The 14,805-nt window shown below is 48.2% G+C and overlaps 1 protein-coding gene across 1 annotated transcript in view; it reads right to left on the bottom strand.

Annotated features, from left to right (window-relative positions):
• The window catches only part of IGF1R (insulin like growth factor 1 receptor), a 259,450-nt gene that overhangs the window by 233,134 nt on the left and 11,511 nt on the right, over positions 1-14,805 (bottom strand). The window contains exon 4 of the mRNA XM_029952289.1: positions 5,680-6,225. Coding sequence (XP_029808149.1) covers positions 5,680-6,225 — 546 coding nt within the window. The remainder of the gene's footprint in view (positions 1-5,679; positions 6,226-14,805) is intronic.

The following is a 14,805-nucleotide window of genomic DNA, read 5'->3' as shown; positions in this document are numbered from 1 at the left end:
CACACGAGGTCTGAGGGCACAGAAACTGCGCCCTTTACCTCACCCCACTCCAGCAGGTGATTCACAGACACTTAGGCAAGCCCCCCACTTCTATGCGGCAGGCCAGATGTACCAGTCTCTAAGGAAATGAGGAAGGGCAACAATTCCACCCCGCACACCAATACCGCCCTGTGAGAAGTGTCCGATAAACAGGAACATGAGAACCTATGGGGAGGGGAGGGGAGGTGGATGTAGACTTGTCTTTTTGATACTACCTGCCTTCATTTTAAGTCCCTGATCTCATCAGCAAGATGGCTGTAAAATGTTTTCCTTTTGTCAATATAGGGAGCCATTTACTGCCTTCTCGCACAAAGGCTCCAATCTGCTATTTTCCTGCTTCCCAGTTTGGAAGGCAGTGGGAAATGCAACAGACCCCGGGATCACTGTTCCCAGTCAGCACCCTTTTAATTGAAGGAAGCCTGTTTGCATCGCGGCCAGGCTCGCCACCTTCACGAATTTCCTGGCTAAGACCAGGCCTTCTCGCCGGCAATACAGGGATCTGAGTAGACCGCAAGCTGTTCATCCTGATGGGTTAAAAAGGACTTGGAGACACTCAGATTAGTAATAAGTTTTAGGGTTTGGTTTTTTTTGTTGTTGTTGTTTTTTTTACTTTTTTTTGTTGTTGGAGGCACGTCCATATCTGCAATCAAGTACCAGAGGGGCGCTTGGGAGGCTCAGTCAGTTCAGCACCAGACTCTTGATGTGAGCTCAGGCCATGCTCTCACAGTCTGTGAGTTCAAGCCCTGCACTGGGCTCCAAGCTGCCGGTGCAGAACTGCTTGGGATTCTCTCTCAAAACATTTAAAAAGAATTGAAATCAGGGGCATCTGGGTGGCTCAGTCATTTAAGCGTCCGACTTCAGCTCAGGTCAGGATCTCATAGTTCCTGAGTTCCAGCCACATGTCGGGCTCTGTGCTGACAGTTCTGAGCCTGGACCTTGTTTTGTATTCTGTGTCTCCCTCTCTCTCTGCCTCTCCCCTGCTCGTGCTCTGTCTCTCTCTGTCTCTTAAAAATGAATAAACATTAAAAAAAATTTTAATAAGAATTCAAAAAATACTAAAAAATTTAAATCAAGCACCAGAAAGCCTCAGTGGCAAGCGAACACCAGCCACCACTGAGGCAATTCATTGGGCGTGAAGAGGACCACAGATACTTCGAGAGTATCCACCCCCCACCCCCACGCCCCTGCCTGCACGTGGTTGACTTTCAACACATAACTGAACAAAGTAAGGGACAGTGCTAAGCTCAACTTTTAAGACAGTTTCTGTACTTCTCCATCATCTTTGGCCTCGAATCATTCTGACAAGGGCAGGAGAGAAAAGAGCTCCTACCATCCATGGCTGATCCTCCCTGCCAGTGACGAGCCAAGGATGGTGTTGGTGGCAGAACTCCTGGGTAGAAAGGACCATGAAAGTGACACAGGAAACATCCGCATTTCATGACCCTCGAATCTGTTGGCTTGCTGAGGGCTGTTATTACACACTGCTCTCTGCTCAAGGAGGGGAATATATCTTCCCGAAAATAAATCTTTCGCAAAGCAGGTGCGTGCTCGCCCCTGGGGTGACACCCGTGCTCTCCAAGACGCAGAGGACATGCCCAGAATTGACTCAGTAGCACAGAAAGCACCGTTGCTGGGTTTCTTTGCTGCAGGAAAGGCCCATCAGAGTCTGCAAAGCCCCAGAGTCCTCCAACAAGGGGCAAGGAGTCTGCCCATGAGGGCGGCCAGCTGGTCGACACATAGGAACATCATCGTGGGTCAGGGACACCGCAGGCAGAAGGCAGGCAGGCAGCCTGTCGCGGGCACAGCCCAGTTTCATGAGATGCCACAGGGTCCCACTACAGGATTTCAGGTAGGGGAGCCTGTCAGTCAGTGTGTTAGGGGGATCACTGGGCCAAGGTAGGGGTGCAGGGAGGTTGGAGAAAGGCCAGGTCGCTGAAAAGGGGAGAGGGAACTGGGGGTGCGGGTGGCAGACCCGAGACCTCTGGGACGGAAAGGGCTCGTCGTGCAGCTGGAGGAGGAAGCATCTAAACACCCAAGTTTCGGACATGGGAGCTCGGAGCACAGGAATGCTGTCCACACAGAGAGGGAGTACGAGAAAAAGACTCGGTAGAAGGGAGGAGACAGACCAAGAGCAGCAGACACCAAGATGCCCGTGGTCATCCGGACAGGAATGGATACGTGAGCCTTAAGCTTACAAAGAGGTCTGAGCTGAAGATGATATTTACAGACCAGAGGCAGACGGAAGGATGCTGAAGCAGCAGGCGGGACGTTCTGGGGGACAAGGGTGGTGAAAAGAGGCTTGGATGGAGGTCTGCAGACCACCGGGTACTAAAGACTAAGCCATGGAAAAGGAGCCGGAAAAGAAGCGGCTGTAGACATGGAAAGAGAAGCAATATCAGGAGCAGCTGGGGGGGAGGATTCACCAGGACTGAACGTCAGGGCCACCAGTTACATTTTTATGGAAAGGAGAACACTGTACACTTTTTTAAGGCTCAATCACTCTTTAGGAGTAACTCGAGCCTGCATAAAACCACCCCTCCAAATCATAAGACAACAGAGAAATTCCGAAGTGCGCAGAGAACCCACGAAGTACTCATTTTCTTGACGGGCCTGTCTAGGAAGCCACAAAGCTGCCTGCCACCCACCGCCCAGTCAGGATACCTAAGGAGGAGCCAAAGGGACAGTGCCAAGTAAAAACTGCGCATCAGCACTCCATGATTGAGGGCCTCTCCGCCGTGTCAAAAATTTCACACACATCCTTGATTTGACGTGGCTCTCCAAACGCTCTCCCTGCTTCTGTGGGCAGCCCTGTGCGGAATCACTGAGTGGGGCCCTCCACACTTCACTGTTTTGAATGGCCATCTTAATGCTCATGTTGACTTCAAGGTAGACATTCTGTCCAGGCTCAATGCCCTTCACCCAACTCCTCGAATGACTCGTAAGCATCCTCCTGGAGAGCAGTCAGGATATCACAGTGCTCAGCCAGAGAGACAATGGGGGACAGAACGTGCAGCCTTAGAAGGAGTGCTCTAAAACAGAACGAGAGCCACACCTGTGATTTCAATCACCGTATGCAGTAGCCGCATGATGAAGTAAAATGAAATCGGTGCAATTAACTTAATAACATATTTTACTAAATGTAGTTGGTTCAAAATATTATCATTTCAAAATGAAGTTGACACACCAAGTAAGGAGATACCTTACTTTTTCTCCCGACCCTGCGACATCTCTGAAAGCCAGTGTATTTTACACTTCGAGTGGGTCTCCGTTTGGACCAGGCCAAAGCTCGAGCCTGTAATAAGCCACAAGTGGTTAGTGGCTACCACAGCAGACAACACAGATCTAAAGGGAATCTATGTCAAGAGAGAGCTCTGATTCAATTAGAAAATCTCCTAAGAAGCCTGCCCATCCCTACTGGAGTTTTCCTCAAACTCCCAGATGAAGACAATTTCCTTGAATGCTGGTAGTAATTTCTCAATAAATACTCCCTTGTGAAAATCTCAGAAAAACGTCAGAGGGACCGAGAACTGGTTGGGGAGAAGGCTGCAGGGGTGCGGCCTTGGGGAAGCAGGTGCCCGGCCAACAGGCCCATCGGCTCAGCCACACCAGCACCAAGGCCCAATTTTGAACCCCCATTCTTTGTTCTGGTGCTTTTCTCTCTCAATCTCTCTCTCTCTCTCTCTCTCTAAATAGTCCAAGTGCCCTATGAGAAAGGCAGGATCGATCCCAGATGAAGAAACTGAGGGCTAGGCAATTTAAACTGTGTGCTCATTCCAGGTCCCAGCTACCAGCCCTGGACCCAGACACCAGGCTTTGCCCCTGCTCCAGGCTTCTTCAACAAGCAGCTGGGCAGAAAGAGCCAACAATCTGAAGTGAGGCCAAGGTAAATATCGACTGAAGCACTGAACAATAAGTGCCCCCCTAATGACTTTTTAAATAACACTTCCCTTTTGTACAGAGCTTGTGAGTTTTCAAAGCAGCTTCACACACATTTGGTCACCACTGAGGAATAACATGGGAAACATGGGACTGCCCTAAGGAACATTCTAAGGGTGCCCAACCATGGCCCAGAAGGCTCGTCCAAGGTCACCCAGGCCACTTCCCCCGCATCCAACATCTTCCCACTCCACACGAGGCCTCCCTTGCTGACGCCTTTTTCTTTTAAAATAAAATTTTAAAATGTCAAGACTACTTAAAAAGAGATTTTTGTTGTTTTCTCAAAACCAGTGGGTAACCTAATGATAGGGTAGCATTTTAATCAATCACAAATGTGACTTTAGCACAGTACCTTCCTCCAACCCTCACTAACAGAGACGCTTCAAGCAGCCTGATGGTGTTCTTGGCCATCCAAGGTCCTGGCTGCAGCTGATGGGACCCCTTCCCTCATTAACCAAGTGTTTATGGACACATTGATGGAATGATAGCCAAGAAAGTGTGAGCTGGGTCAGAGAAACCATCCTTTTCCTGCTTCAACCCTGGCTGGAAGGGAAACAGAAACAACAGCTACCTGTGGGGTCTGGCCTTTATTCTGTTTATTTTATACACTTCATGGTTTAGGCAAGCCTACCAATTTGGGATTTCTTGGCGCTTCATGACTAGCTAGATTACACAAGCTCCCTGGGTCTATAACTGGGCCAACCATTAAATAATAGCTATTTATAGCTACCACACTGACTTCCAACCAGTGAGAGGAATCTTCCTGGCCAGTCCACCTAAACATTGCCAAGAGCAGCACAGCAAAGGCCCAGAGTTGCCTTCTAATACCAAGCAACGTGGGTCTCAAGGCATTGATCACAATAACTCAAGAGTCTGGCTTTCCTCCAGCGAAACAGGAGCAGATTGCTGATAAACAAGAAGCTTCGGAACATCACCACCTGGCCCGCAAGAGTGGTGGGCACATTTCAAAATTCTTTTGCTTGGTGATTTCATAAGATCTATACAACTCTTCAGGGTTAAAGAAAGAAAAAAAAAAAAAAAGGAAGGAAATGGAGAGCTACACAGCTACCTCCATGGACAGCCTGAATGTGGGATCCCTGGACACTGGTCCAGGGCTCTCCCACGATGGCCAGGTGCCCCTTCATGAACCAGCACACCTAAGCATGGTATCATCACTGGGGACCCAAGGAGGGAGTGGAGGTCACCACATTCACAGGATGTGAATTGAATTAGCTCTTTACGTTTCCTTTATCCAATCATACTCCACATATATTCATGCTAAGGAAGTGCCGCCATGCCACAAAACATCTTTTCATGCAGAGGATGAACGAGTCGATCCCAAGCAGTCCCTGACTGCCTGGGCGCATGTACTTCCAAACACACCTGGCCAGCTTTTTCAACAGAAACCCAAAGCTGAAGGTTGGCCCGCAAGCTTGTAGCCCAGAGGGCAGTGGATTATTTCTAGTACACGATTTAAATGGTCTTGACGGCTGCCATGCCACAGTCCCACGTCCCAGGAGTTCTAGGATGCAAATGGAAGCCAACTGAGGGCCCCACCCAAACCTGGCAGGTGGAACTGTCCTCCGGGCAGCACCCCCGCGCCCTCCCAGCAGAACCCGTGAGTTCCGAGAGGAGGGAGGGCAAGGGAGAGGAGGAGTGGAAAGAGGGGCGACACCGGGAAAGCCACGGCAGCGCCATCCTTACTTTTCTGGCAGCGGCTGGTGCTCCAGCAGCGGTAGTTGTACTCGTTGTTGATGGTGGTCTTCTCGCACAGCGGCTTCTCCTCCATCGTCCCTGGACACAGGTCTCCGCACTCCTTTGGAGGCTTGTTCCCTACGATGTAGTTATTGGACACCGCATCCAGGATCAGGGACCAGTCCACCGTGGAGAGGTAACAGAGGTCGGCATTTTTCTCAATCCTGATGGCCCCTCGGGTAATGTTCCTCAGATTGTAAAGCCCAATATCCTTGAGGTTGGTCATCTCAAAGATGACCAGGGCGTAGTTATAGAAGAGTTTCCAGCCACGGATGACCGTGAGGTTCGGGAAGAGGTCCCCGAGGCTCTCGAGGCCGGCCACGCGGAACAGCAGCAAGTACTCAGTGATGACCGTGAGCTTGGGGAAGCGGTAGCTGCGGTAGTCCTCTGCCTTGGAGATGAGCAGGATGTGGAGGTAGCCCTCGATCACCGTGCAATTCTCCAGGCGCTTGAGCTGCTGATAGTCGTTACGGATATCAATGCCCGGCCCACAGACTGGAAAGGAGACAAGAGGGCAAGGGCGACACATGTCTGAGTTAAAAGGAAATCATTTTCAGAACTATTTCCCAACCCACAATACAATCAGTTTTCAGGAAACTTACTATTATTATAGAAGTAAGACTCAGTTCTTAGCTGCAGACTAACTTTAGGCAGTGTCTACTCCGGGCTGGACGTTGTGCAACACACTCGGCGACAGTGGGGGATGCCACCCCCTTCCTACTTATGTGCAAACCGCAGCTCCAAGCCCAGGATCGCACAGGGGACATGCATGCGACTCAAGGTTGCAGGCGCCAGAGCTGCCGGGCTGCTCACCCCCCACCCCTTCTGCAGAGCACCAGCACCCAAAGTCTGAACAAACAACTCAGTGGCCACGTAATGACAACTTCCTACTGCATCAAGCCTCAAGGACACCAAGCAGTAGTCGATATTGGAGAAGAGTCACCCTGACCTAGAAAGTAGGGACACAAAGAAGCACGTTCCCACTTTTCTTGCTACCATCTGAGGCGGGCCAGGTGGCCTTGTGTTCTTCCCCAACACTGCGTGAATGTAGATACAAAGGCTAATTTACCCGAAGGGTAAGAATTTGCGGTTTCTGTGAATAAACGGGATGTGCAATCACAACTTTAGTATTTTATTAATCAAGAAAGCAGGCTTCCCATAGGACGGTTAGGCAACAGAATAGCCAAAAGACAGTAAAAATCATCAGTGTCTCAACATCCAAAGATAACTGCTATTCCTAGGCCAGTGATCCTCTCTCTGTAAGTAATTTAATTAAGGTAAAGGAAATCAGGCAATAATATCATGTTTTCAAATACACCTCCTTCACTTAATATGAACATTTCACCAAATCAATAAATGTCTTTCTGCATTATCACTTTAAGGAGATAGTGATTCTAGGCTGTGAATACGTACCATGAGTTCTTTTGTTTTTTTTTTTAAAAAACCAATCCCCTACGGTTGGATATTTAGGTTATCTCCAATTTTTCTCATCATAAAGAACACTCCAGGGAACATTGTCGGCAGATATCCAAGACTATTTTCCTGGGATAAGTCCCTAAAAGTAGAATTGCTGGACCAAGGCATCTGCAGATTTGAAAGGCTTTTGATAAAACAGCCTCAATACTGGAAACTTTTATTTTTAAAATTCTAAACACGTACACACACACACACACACACACACACACTCTTTGGTTAGTACCCTTTCTTAGGCTTTAATAATTGCAAACTTCCATTAAAGCTTCTCAGATAGAGTCAAATTTTCTGACTGATGTAATTCATTAATTTGGGGAGCACTAAACACATGATGCCGTAGGAGGTGCAGAGAAGTGGTCCCTGCCCTCTGAAGAGGCTCAAGGCCAATGCCACAAGCTAAGACCCATGACAAACAACTGTCATATGAGGCAGAAGCTGGCCAGTGGTGTGCACAGCGCAAGTCCACTCTAGATGCGAACCGAACTAGGCAGGACCAGCGGGGCAGCCTCAGCGCTACCTACAGAGAGAAGGTCCTTTCTACTGCAGGGCCGAGGAAAGCCCTGCGCATGCCCTGGCTCCTAGAGGAAGGGTAGGATCTAAAACTGGGTATTAACATTGCAGAGGCCAGAGAAAAGGGAAAGCATATATACTCGAGGGACAGTGACACTGATAGCCAGGGATGTAGAGAAGAACACAGGAAACAAGTTTGGTAGAGTACAAGTCATAAAAGGTCACACATGGGGATGGAAACTTTCATCTCAGGAATGAGGCCCCTCTCAAGACTCTTGAGTGGGAGAGAAGCTGAAGGGAGAGCTTTTTTTTGAGGATTAATCTGTGGTCAAGTGCAAGACAGAACCAAAGTGGAGCAGGTGAGGGAAAAGGGAAGACCAGTCCATTGGCAGATAGAACCACAGACAGGAACTGGACAGGGAATGGCAGGCAGTGGGTGGGGTCTAGGGGACCCAAGAGCAGAGAAGCAGGCAAAGCTTGAGAACCTAGAACCTGAAACCTCATCTGGTCCAATTCTCTTCTGTTACTGATGAGCAAAGGAAGTCTCTACAACAGAGAAGAAAATGGGAGAAACCAGGGCTCTGGAAACACCCCTGGCCGCACAAAGGCTGTGAAGCAAGCTTTGTTTCTCTCTGTTTCATCTCACATGATGCTGTCAACAGTACCTCACACCATGTAATATCACCGCTTTGCAGGTGAGGAAGCAGATTTGGAGAAGTCAGGTCATTCATCTACAGTGACATATGTAGGATGCTGGCCCCTTCACAGCAAAGCTTGACGTGTGGTTACTGGATAGTCCCAGCGCTTAGTATTCTCCCCAACTGGTTACCCCCGAGTCCCTCCACCTAAGCTTCTGCCCCCATCATGGTACCAAACAGCTCCTTGCAAAGCCCCTGACATCACCAAAGCCGATGACAGCTCCCTGTCCTCCTGTTACTTGATCCTTCCAGTCAGTTGACATTGCCTCCTTCTAGAGGCCTCTCTGATTCCACACACCCACTCACCACCCCCGTGCTCTTATCTGACCTCTAAATGCTGGCCTCTGGCCTCAGCCTCCCTCCTCTCTGTCCTCTCACGTGGACACAACTGGCTTCCTGTGCCACCCATACACTAGATCACTGTCAATGCCATCATCAGTGGCAGCTCCCGTGCATATCCATCTGCCTACTCAACATCTCCATTTAGGTGTCTAATAACGCATTCCCTTCCCCCGACAAAATCTGCCTCCTGCACTCTCCTATCTTGGTCAGTGACATTCCCATTTTCTGAATTGCTTATCCAAAGTCAAGGGTCACTCCTGACTCTTCTCTCCCCTGACACTGCACAGATCCCCTCCTCTTGGGCATTATGCTACTGCAATGTAAGACAGGGAGACAAATATTTTATGGTCTCACATATACGTAGACTCTAAAAAAAGCCAAATGCATAGAAACAGAGTTGGAATGGTAGGTGTCAGGGGCTGGGAGGTGGGGGAAGTGGGGAGGTGTAGGTCAAACGGTTCAAAGTCCTAGTTCTGAGATAAAAAAAAAAGATCTGGGGAGCTAAGGCACAGGTTGGTGACTAGAACTGACAACACTGGATTCCTGGAAGCTGTTAGGGGAGTAGATCTGAAATGTTATCTAGACACACACACACACGCGCGTGCGCACACACAAATTATACTTATGTAAGAGGATGTGGAGGTGTTAACTCTTTCATGGTAATCATTTTGTAATAAATACACGTATCTAATCAGTACATTGTACACCTTAAACTGATGTGTATTAATGTCACTAATATCTCAAAAAAGCTGAAAAACGAAAACACAGTCCTCTTGGCTCCAGCTCCCAAGCCTGTGGGAAGCTGGGATGGCCTTCCCACCTTTGCACCCACCTCTTCAGTGCACTGTTTCTCAGTGGCCCCACCCAGGGCACGTCTGCCCTCCTCTGGCCTCCTTCTCTCCCCAGGGTTTCTCGCTCTGATCTATCCCACGACAGTGTCAGCTCCAGGAGGACAGGGGGTTATTTCCTATTTCACCCACCAGGATACCCCCAGTGCCTGAAGCAGTCCTTGGTACATGGTGCACACACCATTAATTCACACGTAGAATGAGGGGTTTCACTCCATCTGTCTGTACTGCTCTAGCCCTGATCCGAGTCACTGTCATCTCCAGCCTCGACTACAGCAACACCTTCCCCACCGTCCAGTCTCTGCCCCTGTCTACTTCTATCTCAGCTGCTAGCATGTTCTTGCTTAGCATACTGTGGCCACCATGCTCCTTCCTTCCTTACCCTGCTGTCTGAAGTGAGTCCCCTGTCACATGGATGCCCCTCCATTCTCATCCTGTGCCTTTCCATCCTTCATGTCACCTCGTCAGAGCTTTGCCCAAACACCCCAGTGTTGACAGTCCCCCCAACTTTCTCCCCCCTCCTCATTTCCCTATTTCACTATTTTTATAACACTTTTCACATCTGAAAAGTGTCAGGCCCTGAAAGGATGTATTTAGCTGAGTGATCACTGTCTATCACCCTCATGGAAATTAGGGGCTCTGTACAGTTTCCTGCCTGTCTCCCGTGCCTAACATCCGGGCACACGGCAGCTTCAGTAAAGATGTGCTGCCTGGCGGGGGGCCAAGATGAGCCTAAGGTGGAATGGAGAGAACAAAGCAGCTCTCAGATATGTGCCATGAGAATCCTCTCAAAATTAAGAAATGTCACCCAGCGCGAGCTTCAGGTCAGTGACTCAACGTGCAAGTCTTCTTTGCTTTTGAACTATTCATTTTTCCCTAGGCCCTGCCTAAAATTTCACATGCCTTCCATGTCATTATACATTAAGTGTATTAGTTTACTCTGAAACGATAAACAGAAGTTTTGAGAAAGGAGTACTCGGATGCAGTCTAGTTTTGCATTCAGCATGAGTTTGATCCTATCATAAGGTGTCAGTAAACAAATTAGTTGGCTATCATTTCCCTCAGACCAAAAACCTAGGGACCCAGGGGAAGAGCATGGGGACTAATAACCAAGGTTTGCCAAACTTTTATACTGCGATCAAAACAGACACTAGGAAAGACTCAACTTCCCTCTGCCTCCCGTTCCGTGGCCCGTGTAGACCACTCAGTTAACGAGCCACAATACAGAGCCAGAATGGACAGATTCTTCAAATGAAGGAGCTGTTTCCACAATGGATACTTTTCTCCCATTTACAGAAGAGAAGAGAAGAGAAAAAAACTAGGAAGAAACTAACCACTTATTCCTGAGGAGAAGACAAGCCCAAGCCACAAAGCACAAGCCAGGACCTGGATACAGGCTGTTTTGGATTCTGTGAGCAGCACTGTTCGCCTTTGGGGTATTTTGTGATAGGAACAGAAAAAGGAAAACCCAGCTGGACCAGGAATGATAACACAGTGTTCGGAAGGCACAAGCCACAAACAGGAAAGAGAATGCAACATGCTTCCTTGGTGCCTTGAAATAATACAAGCATCGCGGGAGTAAATATTAAATATTCCACACAGCGCGCGGAGGAGACACACGCCCTTGCTGCTACTCACTGATGATTAAAAGGAAATTGCAAAATACTGTTTCTCCCTTTTCAAAGTAACAGATATCCCCCCCCAAAAAAAGAAAGAAAGAAAAAAAGAAAAAAAAAAACAGAAAAAACAAAAATCTCCCGACTGTAGGAAAAGCATTGGAATGTGAGCTCTCAGGCTGGCCCCATAAAGAATAATCAAAGCTTATGGAAATGAAGGCAAATAGGAAGCAGAGGGAAAGAACACTGTGGAAAGCGGGGATGGCATGAACAGATGGAGGACCGCCAAGGCAGGAGCAGAGGGCACGGGAAGGGCTGAGGACGGGAGAGGCAGGGGTGGTCTGGTACCCCAGGCCAGGACCCCTTCGAGGGTGGCAGGCGAGGGCTTGGGGAGGGAGGGAGGGGGGTAGAAATCTCTTCCCCCAAACCAATATTTTAAATTAAGTCTTTCAGTTGAAATAATACTGCTCCCCCAAAACTTCCTCTGTATTTTTAAAACATCAAAGGGTAGAATTTCTGCTCTAGGGACCTAAGTGAAGGGCATAAACCAACAATACATACTTGGGAAATAAATCCCTGAGAACTGGTAATATAAGAAGGGGTCGTAAAAAGTGTCTGCCTGAGAACCCACCCCCCCAAAAGCTGCGAGCCTAAGAACGTGGAAGAGCTAGAGGAGGAAATCAGTGACCACTTTGGTTCACTCTGCACTAAACACAATCTTTCGTCCTAGAGGAAGGAAAAAATGGGATGACTTAGCTCTGAGTCCCAAGTTCCATTTACCGGCTCCTGCCCCCAAGGGGGACACATACCCTTCCTAAGCCTCATTTTCTTCACCTGCAAAATGGGCTATTCCTACCTACCCAAAGGAAGATGTCATAAAGATCAGGTAAGAGCTTTTGTGTTCCAGTGCTTAGCAAGGGGCTTTAGGCCATGTTATTATATAAATAAACATGAATTAAAAAAAAAAAAACCACATTCACCCATTTTGTTGCCCCAATCTAAATATGAACAAACAAAGGGAAAAATGAACAAATTTGCTGATTAGCCTTCTGACACCAATTCCATTAAAGTATTCAACTCTGATCAACTCTTCTTTAAAAATACAGGGCATTCTTAGGTTGTAGGATTGGAAATAAAAGACATTGGGGAGATAATTAGCATCACTTTACCACAGGTCTACAGGCAGATAATGAGTAAAATGATAGTCAACCAGCTGTCATGCATGGTTCTGGTGGTAAAGTCCAACATAACAACCTCTCCCCCCCTTTTTCTCTTTTTCTTTTCAGGCAGTGGCCTTCTATACAAGTTTTTTACGTCCCTTAAAATGGATCCTTTGGAACCAATAACTTAGTTTTAGTTTTATAAAAACTCTAGAGGTGCCTGGGTAGCTCAGTCAGTTAAGTGTCTGACTCTTGATTTCAGTTCAGGTCACGATTTTAGGGTTTGTGTGCTCGAGCCCCACTTCGGGCTCTGTGCTGACAGTGGGGAGCCTGCTTGAGATTCATTCTCTCACCCTCTCTCTCTGCCCCTCTCTTGCTCTTTCTCTCTCTCGAAATAAACAAACTTTAAAAAAAAAAAACCTCTAGACTCCGTGAAAGTCACACTGGTATAAGAGGCTAGGAGAGGAGTCATGTGCAGCCGAATTTTGCACAAAGGGACTGAACAACCACCTCTCCAGCTGGTGGCAAATTAAGTGAGTTAGAAGTTTTAGTAGGTCAGTGAATAGGGCTGCGGGACCACAAAGAAGGGAGCCCATGACTCCCCACCTCTGGGGAGGTCAGGAAGCCATTTCCAAGGAGGGGGTCTCTGAAGAGGGTGTGAAGAATGAGCAGGGGCCAGGGCACCAGGCAGAGGGGCTGCACACACATGGAGGTGGGTGGCAGCTCGGGAAAGCCCCAGGAGGATAGCCTGTGTGACAGGGAGAGAAACAGAGCAAGTGCAGGGCAGAAGCTAGAAAGCAGTCTGAGATGAGCCTTTACAAGGTCAACTTGGTTTCTGCAGGTAGAACAGCCTTCAAAACCCTGAGCCTTTGTCCCAACCACCTGGTGGGCTTGTTAACAAACAGACGCAGGCACTGAGAATTTGCATTTCTAATGAGTGCCCAGTGATGTGATCCTGCCCGTCTGGGCACCACCCTGTGAGAACCACTCCCCTAGAAAGTAATCCTGTAACCCCCCTCGTGCGTCACTACCCTCCCCACCCACTCACACATGCAATGTGGCACACGTAAAACCTGTGCACCTGTATTTCTTAATTTGATCTTCACTCTGCCAGAAAATGCCCAAGCAACCCATAGAAACTGCACAAAGCACAGCAAAGCAGAAGGAAATTGGGGCGGAGATGGAGCGTCCCCAGCACCTCATGGTCCCCTGCCAGGCTGCTGAATCTGCATCCCCTACCCCCCCCTCCCCGTCTCAGCACGCCCTCCTTGTGCCCAGGAAAGGGGTGCCATGGGTTTCTCTCCACCCACTCCCTCCCAGACTGCAAAGACCCGGAAAATCATAAGTGGGGGGGGGGGAATGTTGTGATAACAAACAGTATGGATACTCCAAAGTTTGTTATAGTAGAATTTTCCGTGTAAGTGTAAACAGACACAATTCATGTTAAGCCTTTTTATCTTCGTGCCTCAAAGAGAACGTGTTTACATTGTATCTGTACACTGATAGCTTACACACACAGCAAGCAGTCCTCCCAACCTGACGTGTTCAATAACTACCCACAGTCACAAGAATGTAAGAGATTGCATGGCACAGGTGACTATCGGAACAGAAATTAAAAATTAAGTGCAATTTTCAACGTGCAAATTATCCTCCACTGCCCCGCAGAAGAGCCATCTCTGTCGTACATATAAACATAATCTAAAAACCCATTCACACATAAGACATAGCCCTGAAGGCTCTGAATATTAACAGAGTGCGCTGCAATGTGCAAAGAATTCACAAAGCGGACTGAGATGTTTACATCCTGCCTCTCTGATGAAGAAATGGAAACTTCACTGGGAAATACTTCAGAGATTGCAGGGAACATAAGCCCCAGTGTCCCCATCACATAAAGCATCTGGAGCCACACAGGCTCATGCAGAATAAAGCTGTACTTGCTCCCACAGAGGAACAACACCTATTTCCCTGGGTCTTCATGAGAACAACTGTGCCTGCTCTGACAGCGACTCCAAACTCGTTCTAACCTTAAAATATCGAAAGTCCAATATTCCAGGTCCTTATATTTTAAAACTTTTTAAAATAATTTTTTAATGTTGACTTATTATTGAGAGACAGAGCGCAAGCAGGGAAAGGGCAGAGAGAGAGGGAGAGACACAGAATCTGAAGCAGGCTCCAGGCTGGGACCTGGACCGACGTGGGACTCGAACTCACAAACCGTGAGATCATGACCTGAGCCAAGGTTAGGCACTTAACGAACTGAGCCACCCAAGTGCCCCCAAGTCCCTATATATATATTTTTTTATGTTTATTTATTTTTGAGAGAAAGAAAGAGAGCACGAGTGGGGGAGGGAAGAGAGAGCGGGAGACAGAATCTGAAGCAGGTTCTAGGCTCTGAGCTGTCAGCACAGAGCCCCATGTGAGGCTTGAA

This window comes from Suricata suricatta, chromosome 9 (genome assembly GCF_006229205.1).
Source record: "Suricata suricatta isolate VVHF042 chromosome 9, meerkat_22Aug2017_6uvM2_HiC, whole genome shotgun sequence".
NCBI classification, from domain to species: Eukaryota; Metazoa; Chordata; class Mammalia; order Carnivora; family Herpestidae; genus Suricata; species Suricata suricatta.
The sequence above is the reverse complement of the archived record's forward strand: the minus strand, read 5'-3'. Positions and strand labels throughout refer to the sequence as shown.